Here is an 18,308-nt window from a genome sequence, read left to right as displayed (position 1 = left end):
GAGGTGGGGAAGCCCCCCCCCCCCCCAATCTCAGTAGTGGAGCAAGCAGGGAGCAGCAGAAAAATGGCGGAGCTGCTGCCTCTCTGCCCCCTTTTTCACCACAAACGTCATTCTTCCCCCTCCATGTGGCAAAGATAAGGCAGAAGCTGGAAATGGCGAAGGTGTGGTCAAGGAAGAGCCTTCGCTGAAGCACCCCACCCCCCCACCCCGACTGGGAGTCGGATTCGAGGATACAGCGGTCTGGCTGAGCAACCCTTTCCCTCCTGCCTTTGGGGGCTCCAGAGACCCTGTGGGGAAGCGGCCAGGCTCTGCGTCTGCAGTGGAGCAGGCCTTGATTCCAGACCTGTGAGCAAAGTTACAACAGCTCTGAAAATGGGGGGGGGGGACATACCAGCATCCCTGGGGTCAACTGATCAAAGTTCGGGCACTTTAGCAACCAGTAGTTGCAACACCTGCAGTGTGTGAGGCTCACGTGGTTCCCCATTGCGACACAGCGGTGAGCCCGGATCTGTTTCATGACCGCCCGATTCATTTAACAACTGCAGTGATTCGCTTAGCAGCCTGGCAAAAAAGGTTGTAAAATAGGGCCTGAGTTACTTAACCGCCTTGCTTAGCAGTGGACGCCTAAGAGGGGCAGCCTTCTCAATGGCTGCCCCACGGAAGCCCCGCCTGTCCTCTTTTGTCAAAGCACAGCAGTGTGTGTGTGGGTGGGAGTATTCAGAGCTGCCCCTTTATTTTTATTTTAAATGCTTCCTCCGGACCTTGGGCAGCTCGTGACCAGAGGGAGCTCTGGAACGGGGGGGGGGGGGAGGCTATGAATATCGATGACACGAACAGACTAGCCAGGATGTTCTTGTCTTGTTTCTGAAGGGTGAGGACAGACACAGCAGGAGTGCCCAGGGGTGATCCTGGCCAGCAGGAGTGCCTGCAGGCCATCCTGGAACCCCTGGCCAAGCGGGAAGGTGCAGGGCTCACCTGGCCTGGGGCTGCCTGGAGTGGGGAGGGGGAAAGGTGGGGGCATGGGGCTGAGGTGTGCTTTCTGCCCACTTGCTCAGAGGAGCTCATGAGGGGCCAACCTTGCAAGAGTCGGTGGGGGGCTGGGCCACCTTCCCCTCCGCAGGCAAAGTGCTTCCTCTAGGGCCCCATCAAAGGGGGAGGTGCCGGGGGGGTTGCATTGCCCCCTGGACCTGAGATTCTGAACAAATATTTAACCGGATACGGAAGAAAGTCAATATTTGTCTGCCAGGGGGAGGGGCGTCACTGCTGGCTCCTGGTTAGGCTGGGGCTCTTCTACCCCATTGAAGGGCCAGAGAGGGGCAGCGGGAGAGCCTTCGGAAAACCCGCTCAAGGAACAAGGTGGAGTAGGGGGCAGCAAGGGGGTGAACTGGCGCAGGGGCAGGAATGCTGCCATCTTAAGGCTGGGGCACCGTTGCCCTTTTTTGGCAGTGTGGAAATTGGTTTCCTGGGTTCTGGTGGTGGATCTGGGTGGGGGAGGCTGGTACTTCCCCCTCATACACCCACACACGCCAGGAAACGTGGCACTTCCTCCCCAACATCAGGGGGCAGGTGGGGGAGAAGGGGTTGAAAAGCCCAACCACGCCAGCCACAGCCAGTGCCACTTGGTGCCAGGCCTGACCTCCTGGGTCCTGCAGGCGAAGGGGGGGGGAGAAACAGGCACCTCGGTTTGGCCCCCCTGGGACCCTGAAGGTGCAGCAGGTCAGCACAGCCTCTTCGCTCCCGCAGCCCCCTCGTCCGCTGCCTGATGGCTCTGCTGCTCTGGACGCTGCTGGCCGCCTGCCTTCCTGCCCTGTGTGCTGGGTCGGACCAGGTGAGTTACCGCCTGCTTCCCTTTGAGAATCCTTCCCTGCGGGGGGGGGGAGGTCACAAAAAGGAAGTACGCTCCTGTCTTTAATCGAATCCTGGCCCCTCCTGGGAAGAAGGCATTTTTGGGTTCTGTAGCCAAGCCTGCCACCCCACTGCCCCCCCCCATGATCCCCCTCCCTTCAAGGGCTGCCGTGGTCAGGTGGGGACCGAGGGTGTCGTGGGCAGTGTTGTCCCACTTATAGTGTTCGTGTGAACTCTCCAACACTGACAAATGTAGAGCAACACTCAGCAAAGCGCCCTTCGTTCCAGCACTGCCAGAAATCAACCCGGCTCAGAAAGGACCCCACAGGAGCTGCTTTGAACTGGGGGGGGGGGTTCCTGGCAGGAGATTCAGAGAGTCTTTCCCCCCCTTCCTCCCCTTGCAGGTCACTGCTGCGGCGGTTCCCCCTGAAGACGATCTGCTGCTACAGGCGGAAACGGAACCCGGGTCCCAGGGGGCCCTTCAAGGCCCCACAAAGTTGCCTCCCCACTTTCCAGATGAAGCTGCCGGCCAGGGGGAGACGGTTCCGGACGGGTCGAAAGGGCAGGAGGGCCTCCCCAATTCCCTTGAGGGAGAGGAGGAGGGGGAGGAAGGCTGCCGGGAGCAGGCCCTCTCTGGAAGCGTGGGCCAGATCGCCTCGGCCATGAGGGCCCTGGGGGTGGACCTCCTGCGGGAGATCGAGGCGGAGAAGGGCCTGGGCAACGCCATCTTCTCGCCCCTCAGCCTCACCCTGGCCCTCGCCCACCTGTCTCTAGGTAACACCGCCCGGAAGACCCTTCTCGGAGGGGGGAGGCTGACCACCCTGCTTCTGGGGAGCACCTCTCAGGAGAGAGCATCCTGCAGAGGCGCAGCTCTCCTCCTCCTCCTCCTCCTCCTCCTCCCCCCCCCTCGCTAATCCCAGCTGTCTCATTTGCTCTGCTGAGCTCCAGTTGCCACTAGTGCCGAGATGGCCCTCCTGGATGCCATGGCAGACTCCCCAGGAATGAAGGGGGGGAGAAGCCCTGCAGCCCCACTGCCCAGAGACCACCAGCCCCCTCTGCTCCAAGGAGCTCACCCGGGGGAGAAGTGCTGCTCCTCTTAGGCTGCCAAGGGTGGGGGGCTCCTAAGGGCTGCTCCCCCACCCCCAGAGCCCTTCGGCCACTGCTTCTCTGGCCCGGGCTGAGCCTGGCTCGTTTCAGGGGCCGCCAACCAGACCGAGAAGCACCTCCTGGAGGTCCTGCACATGGACTCCGTGCCCTGCCTCCACCAGGCGCTGCGGGAGGTCACCCAGCATCTCCAACGGACGGCCCTCAACATAGCCGGCCGTCTCTTCCTGCAGAAAGGTGAGCCATCCCTGTGGGTAAGAGGTGGGCACCCCTGTGTGTCTGTGTCTGTGTGTGTGTGTGTGTGTGAGAGAGAGAGAGAGCGAGCGAGAGAGAGAGAGAGAGAGCTGTCCGTCTCCCTTCAGAGGCGTTGCCCCAGAGGAGAAAAGGGGTATCTGAGGAGAGGAAGTTTCACAATTGTTTCCCTTGCCATGTTTGCCCAGGAGGAGAGCGGCAGGGGGGGGCATGTTGCACTGCTGGGCATTGCCAAGATGGCCCTGGAGGCCAATGAGAGCGCCCCAGGCCTGCCCATCTGCCCAGGGTGCCAGTGCCGGCTGCTGGCAGATGAAATTCCCGAGACCCCTTTTGGTGCCAGGCTACCAGGCCGCCTCGGCTGGCCTTAGGACGACTGCAGGCTTTTTGCAAGAAACACCACTTAATCTGCTTGGCCGTTGCTACTGGCCTACTGGCCGATGCACTTACTAAATTTAAATCGGGGGAAAAGGCCGACACAATCTCAGAAGAGAACCAGCCCTTTTCTCTGACCTGGCGATCATCTTGTAGATTTTGAAGACTTTTGACGTGCTCTTTAACCCCCTCAGTTTCCCACTCAGGATATCAAAGTGACAGTTGCTCCCCTTCAGTGGAGGATGTGGCCAGGATCCCAGGACTGCAGTTCTTAGGAGAAGCCCTTTCTCTTTTCAGAAAAAAAAATTTCTGCTGAAGGAGCAACATTATTGCACGTGTGGCTTTATAAGCAAAATTTATTTATTCACAAATAAAAGCTACTCCAACACAACCCCAGCCCCTGAGAGTCAGGAAGGGCCCTCAGCCCATTCGGGGCCAAGGGACCGGGCATCGCAGCCTCCTTCCAGGAGTTGGGGAGCGGTGAGGCCCCCCTGCTGGGCCTGATCCCCCTGCCTCCTCCTTCCCAGGCTTCCCCTTCAAAGAGACATTCCTGGAGGCGTCCCAGAGATTCTACGGAGCGAAGCCGGCCCTCCTTTCTGGGAACATCAAGGCCGACCTGGAGGCCATCAACAGCTGGGTGGCAGAAGCCACCAATGGGCTGATCCCCACCATGCTCACCGAGCTGTCTCCCAACGTTGTGATGGTCCTTCTCAACGCCATCTACTTCCGAGGTGGGTCTCTGCTGCCCGGCTGCGGGGGAAAGCCACCGTGGGCGGTCTGGATTTCTTCCAAGCGGGACTGGAAAACCTTCAGCTCTCAGGGTGAAAGGACCAGCTTGGGGAAGGGGAAGGTTGCCGGCCTTTGGCCCCTGGGCCTGATGTCCTGTCTGCTGTGGCCCAGGGTTCTGGAAGACCAAGTTCGACCCACAACTGACAGAACCCAGCCTGTTCTACCTGGATGAGAAGTCTGCGGTCTCCGTGGAGATGATGAAGGGACACAGCTTCCCACTGAGATGGTTCACAATAGGGTCCCTGGAGGCCAAGGTACAGGGGGGCCAGGCGGGGGAGGGGGGAGAGGAGCCCCCGGATGTCCACTGTCCCAACTTGGGCAGTTAGGAAAGAAAGACTCCTGGTCCGTGATTAGCCAAAAGTAGACTTTACTAAAGCCAAAGTGGTTACAGAAGAAGCAAAGCTAAATGTGAGAGTTTTGCATGCAAAGATACGGTTAACTTTCCCTTGTTCCAGGCCAACCCCCCCCCCCCGGTTATCAGTCACTGACCAATGAGGTCTTAATGAATCATTTGGGAAATGGTCCCGGTCTTTGCCAGTCGAGCTGCACATTCTTTTGGTGTGACCTTGAGACGGGTGTGTGTGTTTGTGTGCTTCCCGCAGGACCGTCTGCTTGGATTCACTTCCTCCGAGTTCCCTCCCTGCCTCCCTATCCCCCACTGCTTCGTCCCCCCATTACTGATGCCAGGCTGCCATCTTGTCATCCGTAGCAGAAGGGCAGCTTTTGTGTTCACTCGCCCCACCGGGAGGGCTCAGGGAGGCCCCGGTGGCTTCTGTGAGAGGAGGCCACCCACGGGCTCCCGTGATTGTGGCAGCCTCGTGGCTCTTGCCCTTCCCAGACCCTCCTCTGCCCTTTCCTCCAGGTGGCCAGGTTCCCCTTTAAAGGCAACACCTCCTTCGTGGCCATCGTCCCCAGCCTCCACCAGCAGAAGAACTTCTCCCAGGTTCTGTCTGAGGTCCTCCAGCACAACCTGCAGAGGTCGTTCCCCCAGGAGAGGCCCACCAGCGTGAAGATGCCGAAGCTGCACTTAGAGGACCACACGGAGCTCAATGGGGTCTTAACTCGGTTAGGTGAGAGACCCCAGACGGGACGGAAGGCCTGCAACTCCCGCCCTCCCGCCCAGCTTCTTCATGCTATCTATGTTGACTTTCCATCCTCCTCCTCCTCCTCCTCCTCCTCCTCCCAGCGATAGCCAGGGAGCTGCTCCCACTTCAGTTGTGGTCCTCTCTCTTCCTCCAGGTCTCGGTGAGCTGTTTTCCGCCCCAGACCTCAGCCGCATTGCCGAGGGGCCCCTCATGGTCTCCAGCATCCAGCAACGAGCCGCCCTGGAGTTGACCGAGGATGGAGCGAAGGCGGCAGCGGCCACCAGCATGGTCATCTTCCGTTCCTTCTCAGGTTTCTCCCTCGACCAGCCCTTCATCTTCATGATCATGGAGGACGTGACGGACATCCCCCTCTTCATGGGCATCATCCGGAATCCCCGGCCGGAGAAGCAAGTCCTGGCTGTTACTCTCCCACGCTTCAGTATGCACTGAAGGGCCACAGAAGGGTTACAGAGCTGCCCCCCAGTCCCAGGCAGTCTGGCCTTCCAGAATACCCCTCCCAGTGGCTGCCCACCCAAGCGCATCACCCTCCCAGCTGGCGTCTGAGGGCAGAAGTGGATCCCATCCCAATGTTGAAATGGAGACGGTGGCCCTTCCTTGGCCACTAGCGAGTCCTGGATGTGGATCCTGCACCTCAGCTTGCTGGACACTCTCCTAGGCTCCCCATCCCCCCCACTGGCCTACCCTGCCTTCCCCGCTTGATTTCCCTTACCCCCCCGAGTAATTTTCTTGGCACCAGGCCGGAGGGATGCCTCCCCCTCCCCTTTAGTCAGACTGAACCCCTCTCTGTCCAAGACCCTCCTCAGTCCAAGCTGCACACAGGCCTAACCCCCTCCCTTCAAAATACCCCTCCCCCATTGCCACCTGTCATTGTTTCAGGGGCCCCTGCATCAAAAAGGATAGAATGGCAGTAGTGACGCAACAACCCTGTGAGGTTGGATACAGACTAATTAAGCGGCTGTCCTGAGGGCCTCCGAGATCGTAATCCAATTGAAAATTGCGCTTCATGCTTGTGAAAACATAGAGTGGATAAGATGCACAATCGCACAGCTAAAGCTAAGACAAAGAGAGGCTTGTTTTGAGCATTGAGAATTGTAAGGAAAATAACGCAAAATAAAACTGCAAATATTGCGATGCCTTTGTATCCTTCGCATCTGGCAGCAGAGCTAGGTGGCCTCCTCAGACAAGGGGGGTGGGGCTCCCCTATCAAGACGGGGGAGGGAAGGGAGGTAGCCCTGATCTTAAACAATTGAGCCCAAAATTTCCATTGCTCAGTGAGACAGTTCTTAAGTGAGTTTTGCCCCATATTACGACCTTTCTTGTCACAGTTGCTAAGTGAATTACTGCAGTTGTTATGTGAATCTGGCTTCCCCACTGACTCTTTTTGCCAGGAGGTCACAAAAGGGGATCGCAAGAGCCTGGGACAATGTGACCGTCATAAATACGAATCGGTTGCCAAACATCTGCATTCTGATCCCGTGACCAGGGAGATGCTGCAACCGTTGTTTGAAAAGCGGTCATTAGTCACTGTTTTGAGTGCCATTCTAACTTTGGTCACTAAACAGTCGTAAACCAAGGGCTACCTGGAGCCAGCAGGAAGGGGCGATGGAGAGAGGATCCGGTCTCCATGGGGCATGACGGCCAGAACCCCAAAATTACAGTGAACAGAGTCGGAGGGGGCCTGCGGGTCTCCCGGTCCAACCCTACAGAAACGCCCCTTGGAGTATCCGAGGGTGACCGGGGGGGGGGTCAGAAGGGGGTTGAGAGAAACTCAGGAGCCGGAAAAGGAGGAGGAGGAGGAGGAGGAAGAGGAGGAGGAGGAGGAGTCCAGCCCTTCATCCTCTCTGGACGGGATCCAGAGCAGGGCCGACAACTTTGGCAACTTTAAGCCTTGCGGACTCCCAGAATCCCCCAGCCAGCTGTGCTCTGGAAGAAGGTGCTGGGAGTGACAGTCCTTTGGCCCAGTTCAGAACTCTTCTTTGGCACAGTGGGGAACGGCAACCACATTCAACACCCACCCTGCCCCTCCTTCTCGGGGAGAATAGCAGCGCGAAGCTCTGGACAGGGCTGGGGGCTTTTCGGGAGAGTCCCCAGGGAGGCTGTGGTCAGAGCTGGCTGTGCCTGAGACGTTGGAACAGGTGTGTGTGTGGGGGGGGATAGGGAGGGCCTGCAGTCTCCATGGGAGCCTTCTCTGCTTGGGGAGGAGGGTCCCGTTTCCGTGACGGACCCTGAAGAAGAGGGGCCGGGAATGTCCTTCCAACTTTTCGATACTCTCCATGGCTTCGTCTTAAGAGGAAGGTCTGTTCCAGCCTACGACCATCCCAGTTTGCGTGTCAAGGACAACCCCTTTTCTTTTTAAATCAATAGGCTGGAAAATACCCAACCCTTTTATTTAAATACAGTTCAAAATAATTAAGTCCTTAAAACAAAAAGCAGCAGAATATTTTCCTTAGCAAAATAAATGGTTCAAACAGGAAACAAGAGTTAAACAAGAAGATCAACAAGAACATAAACAGACCAGGATTTCCTTTGGAGTTCTATGAACGGTTGCCTTCATCAACCAGCACCATCCACACCTTCCCCTTTCATCAGTAGCCCCAAGCCGTGGCTTTTCAATGCCTTCTCCTCCTTTCACTGACTTGCCTCATAGCCTTTCTCTGGTCTGCTCTGCTAAACTGCCTTCTACTTCGAGCATCTCTAAATAGTCATCTGTGAAGCCTCAAGAGTCCGAATCCTCCTCCTCACTCAGCTGAGCCTCATAAAGAACATGATTGGAGGGGCCAGATTCTTCCTCTGACTGAGAGTCCTGTAATGCATCAGAGCCTCCCTTCACTGAAGGCTCTCTAAACCCCTCCTCCTCAGATCCCTCCAGGCCGTCCTGGAGGCTGTTTCCCATGAGGAAATAGATGCATCTACTGCCCCCCCATCTTGAGTCCCCTCTAGAGGGCCAAATGGCTCCCCCTGGTGGATGGGGACAGACGTGCCAGGGTCTAGCTCCGTTGTTCTTTCCTGAGGCAACCAGGCGCCTGAAGGAAGATCTTATGCCAGGGACCCCTGAGGCCGCCTTGGGCTGGTCAGAGTAGACAGTTATTTTAGGAATTAAGAACTGTCCCCTTAAGGGATAGCCTTCTGGTTAATGTAGTTTTAAGTTACTTGGTCACATCTCTGTTTCGGATTGGCCACTGGAAGGGCCTTCCATTTGGATACCGGGGGCTTTCCTGGCTACGTGCAATCCAGCAGGACTTTAATGGAGCCAGCCACGGGAGCCTTTTGTTCGGTCAATGTGGGAAGGATTACTTCTTCTCACACTGCGTGATGGGATAACATTATGAAATGTACTTCAGAAGAATCTCTCCAGTAACTATGAGTTAATGTTTAGAGAATGCCTGATGAATTAAAGTAATCTGCATGGAATCCTTTCTGTGGAGTTTATCTGTCTGAATCATAGCAACAGCAGCCTACCTACCTTATAATTGGTTCCCTGACATGTAATAATAATAATAATAATAATAATAATAATAATAATAATAATAATAATAATAATAATAATAATAATAATAATAATAATAATAAATATTAATAATAATTAAATAATAATAATAATAATAATAATAATAATAATAATAATAAGAAGAAGAAGAAGAAGAAGAAGAAGAAGAAGAAGAAGAAGAAGAAGAAGAAGAAGAAGAAGTAGTAATAGTAGTTGGAAGGGACTTTGGAGGTCATCTAGTCCAACCCCTTGCTCTGGCAGGAAACCCTATACCATTTCAGGCAAATGGCTGTCCAGTCTCTTCTTAAAAACCTCCAGTGTTGGAGCCATTCACAGCTTCTGGAGGCAGGTTGTTCCACTGGTTAATTGTTCTGTCAGGAAGTTTCTCCTTAGCTCTAGGTTGCTTCTCTCCTTGATGAGTTTCCATCCATTGCTTCTTGTCTTGCTTTCAGGTGCTTTGGAGAATAGCTTGACTCCCTCTTCTTTGTGGCAGCCCCTGAGATATTGTAACACTGCTATCATGTCACCCCTCACCCTTCTCTTCGTTACACTACACATACTACACATACCTAACTACACATACCTAATTCCAGCAACCATTCCCTATATGTTTTAGCCTCCAGTCCCCCAATCATCTTTGTTGCTCTTCTCTGTACCCTTTCTATAGTCTCAACATCTTTTTTACATCGTGGTGACCAAAACTGGATACAGTATTCTAGGTGTGGCCTTACCAAGGCATTGTAAAGTGGTATTAGTACTTCACGTGATCTTGATTCTATTCTTCTGTTTATGCAGCCTAGCACTGTGTTGGATTTTTTGGCAGCTGCAGCACACTGCTGCCTCATATTGAAGTGACTGTCTACCAGGACTCCGAGATCCCTCTCACAGTTACTACTATTGAGCAAGGTACCACCTATGCTATACCTGTGCATTTGATTTTTCCTGCGTAAATGTAGAACCTTACTTTTTTCACCATTGAATTTCATTTTCTTAGATAGTGCCCAGTGTTCAAGTCTGTCCAGATCCTCCTGTATTTTAAGCCTATCTTCTGGACTATTGGCTATTCCTGCCAGCTTGGTGTCGTTTGCAAATTTGATGAGGTCCCCATCTATCCCCTCATCCAAACCATTGATGAAGATGTTGAAGAGCACTGGGCCCAGAACAGAGCCCTGCAGCACCCCACTACACACTTCCTTCCATGTAGATGCGGTTCCATTGAGGACCACACGCTGAGTACGGCCTGTCAGCCAGCTACGAATCCATCTGGTGGTGATGCTATCTAACTCACATTTTTCTATCTTATCAAGTAGTAGGTTGTGATCTACTTTATCAAATGCCTTACTGAAGTCCAAGTAAATTATATCTACAGCATTCCTCTGGTCCACTAATTTTGTCACTTGGTCAAAGAATGCAATAAGATTTGTCTGGCATGATCTGTTTTTGACAAACCCATGTTGACTTTTAGTGATGACTTTGTTTGCATCAAGGTGTTCACTGATTTGTTGTTTGATTATTATTCTGGATCCAAGCCATTGTACTTTAATTAATTTCTTGATAAGACTTCTATGGTCTAGATAAGCAGATGTCCTTAACATTAACAGCTCTCTCCAGATAGTTGAACTCGTGGAAAACACCTTTTATCATATAGAAATACCTTTATTGCATGTAGAGTCGAATACAGTAGGTGGGGTGCATTAAGATGATGTTTGTACAGCATTTCCAAGATATTTCCAAGGTATCTCCAAGGTCAGAAAAGGGTAATACTCCAAGCATCTGCACATGTCTGCTGTTGTCACATGTTAGCTGGTTAATGGAGTATTGAAATCTCCCGGGACAAAGGAGGAGGAAGTCCATCCCAGAAAAGGGGAGGGAAGAGGAAATACATCATAGAGTAGGAGGGTCTGACTGCCCACATTGTAATTTCTCCAAAACAGCCACGTGGTGGCAGCACACTCCTCGTCTGGTATTACATAATACCACCATAGAAAATCATATAATGGTAGTTATACAAATGCAAATACACGTTTGTGTTTTGCTTGTTGTCATAAACACCTGAGAGATATAAGTAATAAATCTGAGATAGACATAAAAACCTGAGAAATATAAAATAAACATGCATATATATGAGGCATAAAACCTGAAAGATATAAAAATCAACATGAGATATATACTGTAAGACATAAACCCTGAGAGATATAAGAAATAAACATGCATCCATATAGGACATAAACACTGAGATATATAAAATAAACATGCATACATATTGCAATAATATAAACTGCTATTTCAGGCTGAGGTTTTGCTTGTTGTGCTCAAGACCTGAAAGATATAAAAGAACATGCATATATATTGCAATAATAACAATTGCCTTTTCGGGCTTCAATAGTCTGGATCAAGTTGAAGGCACTTTTCTTCTTGAAGTCAGGATTCAACAAGGAAAGCAACAAGTTCAGTCTTCAAGAGGCAAAAGCAGGACAAGTTCTGTGATGGATCTGATGAAGGTTTTTATGGTGCCTTTTGATTCTTGAGCTTGTTGGTCCTTACGGGAGCACCTGCGGCCGGCATCAACTTCCCTTTGTCCTGTGCGCTCCCACAGAGAGGGCCTCCTTAGGGTGCCATTGGTCAAAGAGTGTCGACTGGCGGCCCCCAGGGGGAGGGCATTCTCTGTGGGCGCGCCAGACCTTTGGAACCGTTTACCGGTGGAGCTCCGGTTGGCTCCCGACCTTCGCTCCTTCCGACGTGACCTAAAAACATATTTATTTGAACAAGCCGGCCTGGTCTGATGGGTTTAGGGGTATTTTAACGCTATTGTATTAATTTATTGAATTTGGCTGTAGTATTTAATATTTTTTAACTTTTATATATTGTATTTTATTGTATTGTCCTGTACACCACCCTGAGTCCTTCGGGAGAAGGGCGGTATAAAAATTAAATAATAATAATAATAATAATAATAATAATAATAATAATAATAATAATAATAATAATAATAATAATAATAATAATAATAATAATAATAATATAGAACAAGGTCTCTAACTTGAAGATAGGGTGAAGGTGAAACGTTGGTGACTGGAGCATGACTTTGTTGCTCCCCACCATGTTGCTCTCCGCCATAATTTGAAGCAGGGTTGGATACAGGTGGTTGCTGTGGATTGCCTGGAAGTGGAGCAGGATGCGTAGCTGTATTGTGTTTGTTGCTATCGCATTCTGTGCAGGCTTTACAATTTTTAGCAAAATAGCCATATGAAGCACAGCACCTGTAGCATATTCTAAGTTTTGAGGAACCTCTTTCCGATCTTGTATAGTCATTGCTCTAAGCTGATGACATTTTCTAAGAGGGTGAGGCAGTTTGTGAATAGGACACTGATGATTGGGATCTTCATCCCCACCACCTGAATCACTCCATAGAGGAGATGATACAGAAGGTGAGATGTCCGTCTTTCTTGTAGACACAGCTCCACGTGTGTCTTTGTGTTGAGCTGCTGTGTTAACATACCTTGGTGATGGTGATGGAGCAGGCACACTAGATTCAGGGTAGTTGAAGCTGGGGTCATTGTTCATCCAGGCATGGTGACTTATGAACCTGCAAAAATATAAGAATGGGGGGAAGGAAAAGAGTAGAATGAGTTCCTCTCTGATGTTCAAGTTGAGATCAGCAATAGCAGCTTTGAAGGTTGCTTTCCAGGATCTGTAGGTCTCTGGACGGTCATTAAACTTTGAGGGGCTAGAGTTGAGAAGCTCTTGTCGAATCATGTACCTGGCATGGTCAGAACAGTCTGACCCCTCACTCCTTGATGCCAAAAGAAACTTGTTGGGCCCCTTGGTTGTGGAGGTTCTCTGGTGAATAAGGATGAGGTGCACCAGGATAGAGTGATGTAGTAAAAGCATTCAGCTGCAGTGTATTCTGTAAGGTTTGTGCTGGTTGTCGATTCAACCGTTGATCATTGCTGGAAATTACATTGCCATTGGTAAGAGGTGATGCAGTTTGAAGTGTTGGCGCACCTGCTTCTGGGCGTTGAAGAGGTGCAGGCCACTGCAGGCTTGAGGTCTGTATGCTGTTCATAGGAAGCACGGTTGACGCACCTGTGCTGTGTTGTTGAAGAGATGTAGGCTTTTGCAGGCTTGGGGTCTGTGTGCTGTTCGTAGGAAGCACAGCTGATGCACCTGTGCTGTGTTGTTGAAGAGGTGTAGGCCCTTGCAGTTCTGTGGTCTCTGAGTGGTGAGTGGGAAGTGCAGAAGATATACTTGTGTTGTGGTGCTGAAGGAGTACAGGCTTTTGCAGTTCTGGGGTCTCTGTGGTGTTTGAAGGCAGTGTGCAAGATGGCTCTGCATCGTTGCAAACATTATGCTTTAACATGTATTGACTGGTGCGTTCCATCGGATCCTCCACTTCTGTTGGGATGGAGCACTCCACATTGGTGTTTTTCTTCCCTGCTTGTTCATAGACCTTCAGCTTTGCCAGGGCAGCTGCTCGTTCCTTTTCTATTTGCAGAATTTTCATTTGGGCTTCCTCCTTTGCTTGACAGACTTTTCTCTGGGCTTCTATTTCAGCTTCCTTCCTGGCAAAGGAAGCAAGCGCATCCTTTTCTTCTATAAGCACACGGGCCTCTACTAGCTTGTCAGGTATTGTTGAAGCCCCGGAGTGAGAGGATCTAGCGGAGCGTACTGTGCGTCTACATGATGTAGACCTATGAGATCTGGTCTCTTGCAGGTCAGCAATACAGATTTTTGCCTTATTCTTTGCATCTTGCACTAGGGGATCTCTTTGCTGGTTCAGATCCTCAATTTTGGTTAGTTCTGCTGAGGAATCATCTACATTAGAGTCCTTTAAGAAAATTGTGTATTTTGCAGACAGCCGCTGGTAACGTTCATAAATTACAGATAGGTGATCTATAGAGTCTCTTAATTTAGCATGATTATCCTTAAGGTTCTGCAAAATTGTCATGGTGAATGCGGTTCTGTCCCATAGGTCTGACAGATCACTGGAAAATTCATCTTTCATTGTCTCATAAATTTCTCTGAGTATCTGGGTTAGTTTTATTGTGCGCTTGGGTTTTACAGCAGGATCTTTGCACAAATCAGGGTTGTCTGGTCGAACTAGCTCTTCTGGATCAATGGGACACTCTGCCATGGCTAGGATAGATGCAGAAAACTTCCTAGATATTTTTGACTAATTCAACAAACTTCACTCTTTGACCACCAGGGGGCGCCTTCTATGTGGTTAGAGACTTCAGGGAAGTTTGCCCTTTGGCCACTAGGGGCACCTTCTGTGTGGTTAGGGACTTCAGGGAATTTTACATGTGCCTGGGAACAAGCCTTTTATTTGCTAAGCAGCCACTGGGGTGCTGCTTGTGTGGGTGAGTACTTCAACGAAGTTCACCCCTTGACCACTAGAGGTTGCTGTTTGGAAGTAAGCCTGGTGTTGTCCCTAGCTTGAATTTGGATGCAAAGTGAGCCAAATTGTTTCTTCTTAAGACCACAAGTTGTGAGCTGGTCTGGAACTCTCGAGGGACTTCCTGTCCATGTTAAGAGTACCAACCATAGACTGTAAACTGTGTGACTGATGAAGGTTAATTTGCTCTTTGTTCCTTGTTTATAGCTAGAGACTGAGTAGGATGGCTTGCTGAGAAATCTCCCTTTGGAGATTCAAAACATATATTTTAGGATTGTTAACTAAATCACTTGCTTATTCATATAAAATGCTTGCATGGCTACTTCATCAGTCCTTTGAACAAAAGATTTCAACAAACTGGCAAACTTTTTAGTTTCAGCAAAATTCCAACTCTAAAGACAATGGCTAGCAGCACAGGATGAAATCTCTGTAAAGATGCTTGCATGGCTAGTCATCATTGCAATCAATGCCTCTATCCCAGTTTAATATAAATCCAAGCTTGCAAGCTGCTGCATTAGCTGGCATTCCAAAGGTGGGGGTCTCTTTCACTGAGCAGCAAACCAAGAGCTGGGTTACCAGGGCAATTAATTGTTTTATTGTTCCTTATGGCTTTTGAACAAAGGATCTTAGCAAACTGGCAGGCTTTTTTCCTCTTTGAGTAAAGATTCAGCTCTTTAACAAATTGTTTTTCAACAGTAAATCTCTGAACTTTCTAGTGAAATTTGGGAGAAAGGCAATTTTAGAGGAGACAGACAGGAAAATTCTAATCTTGCATCTTGATTTCACAAAACTCAAGCTTACAAACACAGTCTCTCTTTCAATTTGAATCATTTGAACATTTAAGGCACATCTTAGCAGAAATTCATTTGCATTTAAAACCACTCTAAATTGCAGAGAAGACTCTGGCTGGAAACTCGCTGGCAGAGAGGCAGTAAGATTTTAACTGGCCTTTTTAGCTGGTCTCCACATGGAGACAGAAAGAAACAAGAGTTCACAGAATTTTTATTGCAGGCATGCACTTTTTTTCAAAGTGTCTTTTTGACTGAGCCTTGCTTGTAAACAACATGCACATGTAGGATGCAGACAGAAAGAATTCAAAAATATTTTCTTACTATTTGCTTGCTGATAACATGCAGATATACAAATTGCAGACAAAGGAATTCAAATTACATTTTCTGACTATTCTGGATCCAAGCCATTGTACTTCAATTAATATCTCTTGATAAGACTTCTATGGTCTAGATAAGCAGATGTCCTTAACATTAACAGCTCTCTCCAGATAGTTGAACTCGTGGAAAACACCTTTTATCATATAGAAATACCTTTATTGCATGTAGAGTCGAATACAGTAGGTGGGGTGCATTAAGATGATGTTTGTACAGCATTTCCAAGATATTTCCAAGGTATCTCCAAGGTCAGAAAATAGTAATACTCCCAGCATCTGCATATGTCTGCTGTTGTCACATGTTAGCTGGTTAATGGAGAATGGAAATCTCCAGGGACAAAGGAGGAGGAAGTCCATCCCAGAAAAGGGGAGGGAAGAGGAAATACATCATAGAGTAGGAGGGTCTGACTGCCCACATTGTAATTTCTCCAAAACAGCCACGTGGTGGCAGCACAATTATTTTTTCCAGAATCATCCCAGGTATTGAGATCAGGCTGATAGGTCTGTAGTTTCCTGGATCTATTTTTCCCCCTTTTTTGAAAATGGGAACTACATCAGCTCTCTTCCAGTCCTCTGGTAGTTCCCCAGTGCTCCAGGATCTTTGAAAAATATAGTTCAGTGGTTCTGTGATCACGTCTGCCAGTTCCTTGAGAACCTTGGGCTGTAATCCATCTGGTCCTGGTGATTTGAACTCATCTAGGCTGGATAGGTGCTCACTTACCATTTTCTTGCCTATCTTAACTTGCGTTTCTATTCTGTTTTTTATGGCACTGGTTTTGGTAGGTTGGACTGTTTTTTTACCTTTGTGTAAAGACAGATGCAAAAAATGAGTTAAAAAGTTCTGCTTTCTCCCTGTTGCTTGTCACCTTCTTACCACTTTCCCCCACTAATGGACCAATCATTTCCTTAACCTTTTTCTTCTTTCTTATATGTTGAAAGAAGCTTTTTTTTGTTATTTTTTACTTTGGTCGCAAGCCTTAATTCATTTTGAGCCTTAGCTTTCCTCACTTCATCTTTGCAGGCACGGGCTATTTTCTGATATTCTGACTTAGTTATGTGCCCCTCTTTCCACTTCTTATACTTGTCCTTTTTATCTTTCAATTTATCAGAGAGTTCCTTATGCAGCCATGCTGGTTTCTTTTGAGAGCTGTTATTTTTCTTCTTTGTTGGTATTGTGCTAGACTGGGCCTTTATTATCTCACTTTTCAAAATTTCCCAAGCTTCTTGAGTTGTTTTCCCCTTTAGGATTCTCATCCATGGAATTCTTCCCAAGGTCTCTCTACGTTTATTGAAATTAGCTCTTTTAAAGTCCAAGACTCTAGTTTGGCTGTGTTCTATTTCTTGTGCTTCCAGAATGTTGAATTCCAATACTGCATGATCACTTCCCCCCAAGGTTCCTGTGGCTTCGACACTTTCTATCATTTCATCTCTGTTAATGAGAATTAAATCCAATATGGCTAATCCCCTAGTTCCCTTCTCTACTTTTTGGGAGAGAAAGTTGTCTGTTAGGTTTGAAACAGAAGAGTGAAAAGAAATAATTACCTTCCCAGTGAAAAGAAGTAATTACTGTCATGGTTCCGACTAATGAAACACTTCAAAGAAACTTCAGGCATTGTTTATTCTGAAAAGTCTATAATAATGAGAACAAAGCGTCGCCATGGCATGTTGGGATGCCAAAATCTGAATTCCCCTCCCTCCAGGACCTAATATCTGGCACAATTCCCTCCTCCAATTAGCAGTCATAAATCACATTATTCAATTAGTTTAACATGTAAAGTTTCACTTCCTTTCTATAGCGTGCCATTTCTTATCTTATTAAAAACAACCAGGGAAAACATTCTCCTCCCCCCAGCTTCTTCTAATTCTAAGAGCAAAACAATTTAAAGGAAAAGGCTGCCTCTTATATTGTCAAAGCAAAAACATCCAATGTTTGCCACTTAGACATCCAGACCCCCTTAAACAAGAATAGATCCTGTAATGTAAGCAAACGCATATGTCAGGGATTATCAGCAAATAGCCCAAGCCTGCAAAGATGAAGTGAGGAAAGCTAAGGCTCAAAATGAACTAAGGCTTGTGACAAAAGTCAACAATAACAAAAAAAGGTTCTTTCAAAATGTAAAAAATATGGGTTTGTCAAAAACAGATCATGCCAGACAAATCTTATTACATTCTTTGACCAAGTGACAGAATTAGTGGATCAGAGGAATGCTGTGGATATAATTTACTTGGACTTCAGTAAGGCATTTGATAAAGTAGATCACAACCTTCTATTTGATAACATAGAAAAATGTGGGTTACAGTAGTTAGCATCACCACCAGATGGATTCGTAGCTGGCTGACCGGCCTTACTCAGCATGTGGTCCGGAATGGAACCACATCTACATGAAGGGAAGTTTGTAGTGGGGTGCCCCAGGGCTCTGTTCTGGGCCCAGTGCTCTTTAACATCTTCATCAATGATTTGGCCCAAGGGATAAATGAGGAACTCATCAAATTTGCAGACGACACCAAGCTGGCAGGAATAGCCAACACTCCAGAAGACAGGCTTAAGATACAGGAGGATCTGGACAGACTTGAATACTGGGCGCTATCTAAGAAAATGAAATTCAATGGTGAAAAAAGTAAGGTTCTACATTTAGGCAAGAAAAACCAAATGTACAGGTATAGTATAGGGGGTACCTTGCTCAATAGTAGTAACTGAGAGGGATCTCGGAGTTCTAGTGGACAATCACTTAAATATGAGCCAGCATTGTGCTGCAGCTGCCAAAAAAGCCAACACAGTACTAGGGTGCATTA

At 48.6% G+C, this 18,308-nt stretch overlaps 2 protein-coding genes across 2 annotated transcripts in view; both read left to right on the top strand.

Annotated features, from left to right (window-relative positions):
- The window catches only part of RPA1 (replication protein A1), a 216,070-nt gene that overhangs the window by 112,268 nt on the left and 85,494 nt on the right, over window positions 1–18,308 (top strand). The gene's annotated exons all lie outside the window — the stretch shown is intronic.
- On the top strand, window positions 64–6,593 carry LOC310631905 (alpha-2-antiplasmin-like). The gene is made up of 8 exons (XM_083348690.1): window positions 64–345; window positions 1,744–1,828; window positions 2,250–2,619; window positions 3,043–3,186; window positions 4,101–4,304; window positions 4,474–4,616; window positions 5,225–5,432; window positions 5,602–6,593. The coding sequence occupies exons 2-8, from the start codon at window positions 1,763–1,765 to the stop codon at window positions 5,895–5,897; spliced, it is 1,431 nt and encodes a 476-aa protein (XP_083204816.1). The 5' UTR covers window positions 64–345; window positions 1,744–1,762; the 3' UTR covers window positions 5,898–6,593.

The sequence above is a fragment of the Vipera ursinii genome (assembly GCF_947247035.1).
Source record: "Vipera ursinii genome assembly, chromosome: 1".
Lineage (NCBI taxonomy): Eukaryota > Metazoa > Chordata > Lepidosauria > Squamata > Viperidae > Vipera > Vipera ursinii.
Note: the sequence above shows the minus strand (reverse complement) of the source record. Positions and strands in the feature narration are given on the sequence as shown.

Coding starts and splice junctions, on each gene's coding strand:
- LOC310631905 (XM_083348690.1), top strand. CDS start 1,763: ATGGCTCTGCTGCTCTGGACGCTGCTGGCCGCCTGCCTTCCTGCCCTG. Junction 4,617..5,224: donor TAGGGTCCCTGGAGGCCAAG/GTACAGGGGGGC, acceptor CCTTTCCTCCAG/GTGGCCAGGTTCCCCTTTAA. Junction 5,433..5,601: donor TGGGGTCTTAACTCGGTTAG/GTGAGAGACCCC, acceptor CTCTTCCTCCAG/GTCTCGGTGAGCTGTTTTCC.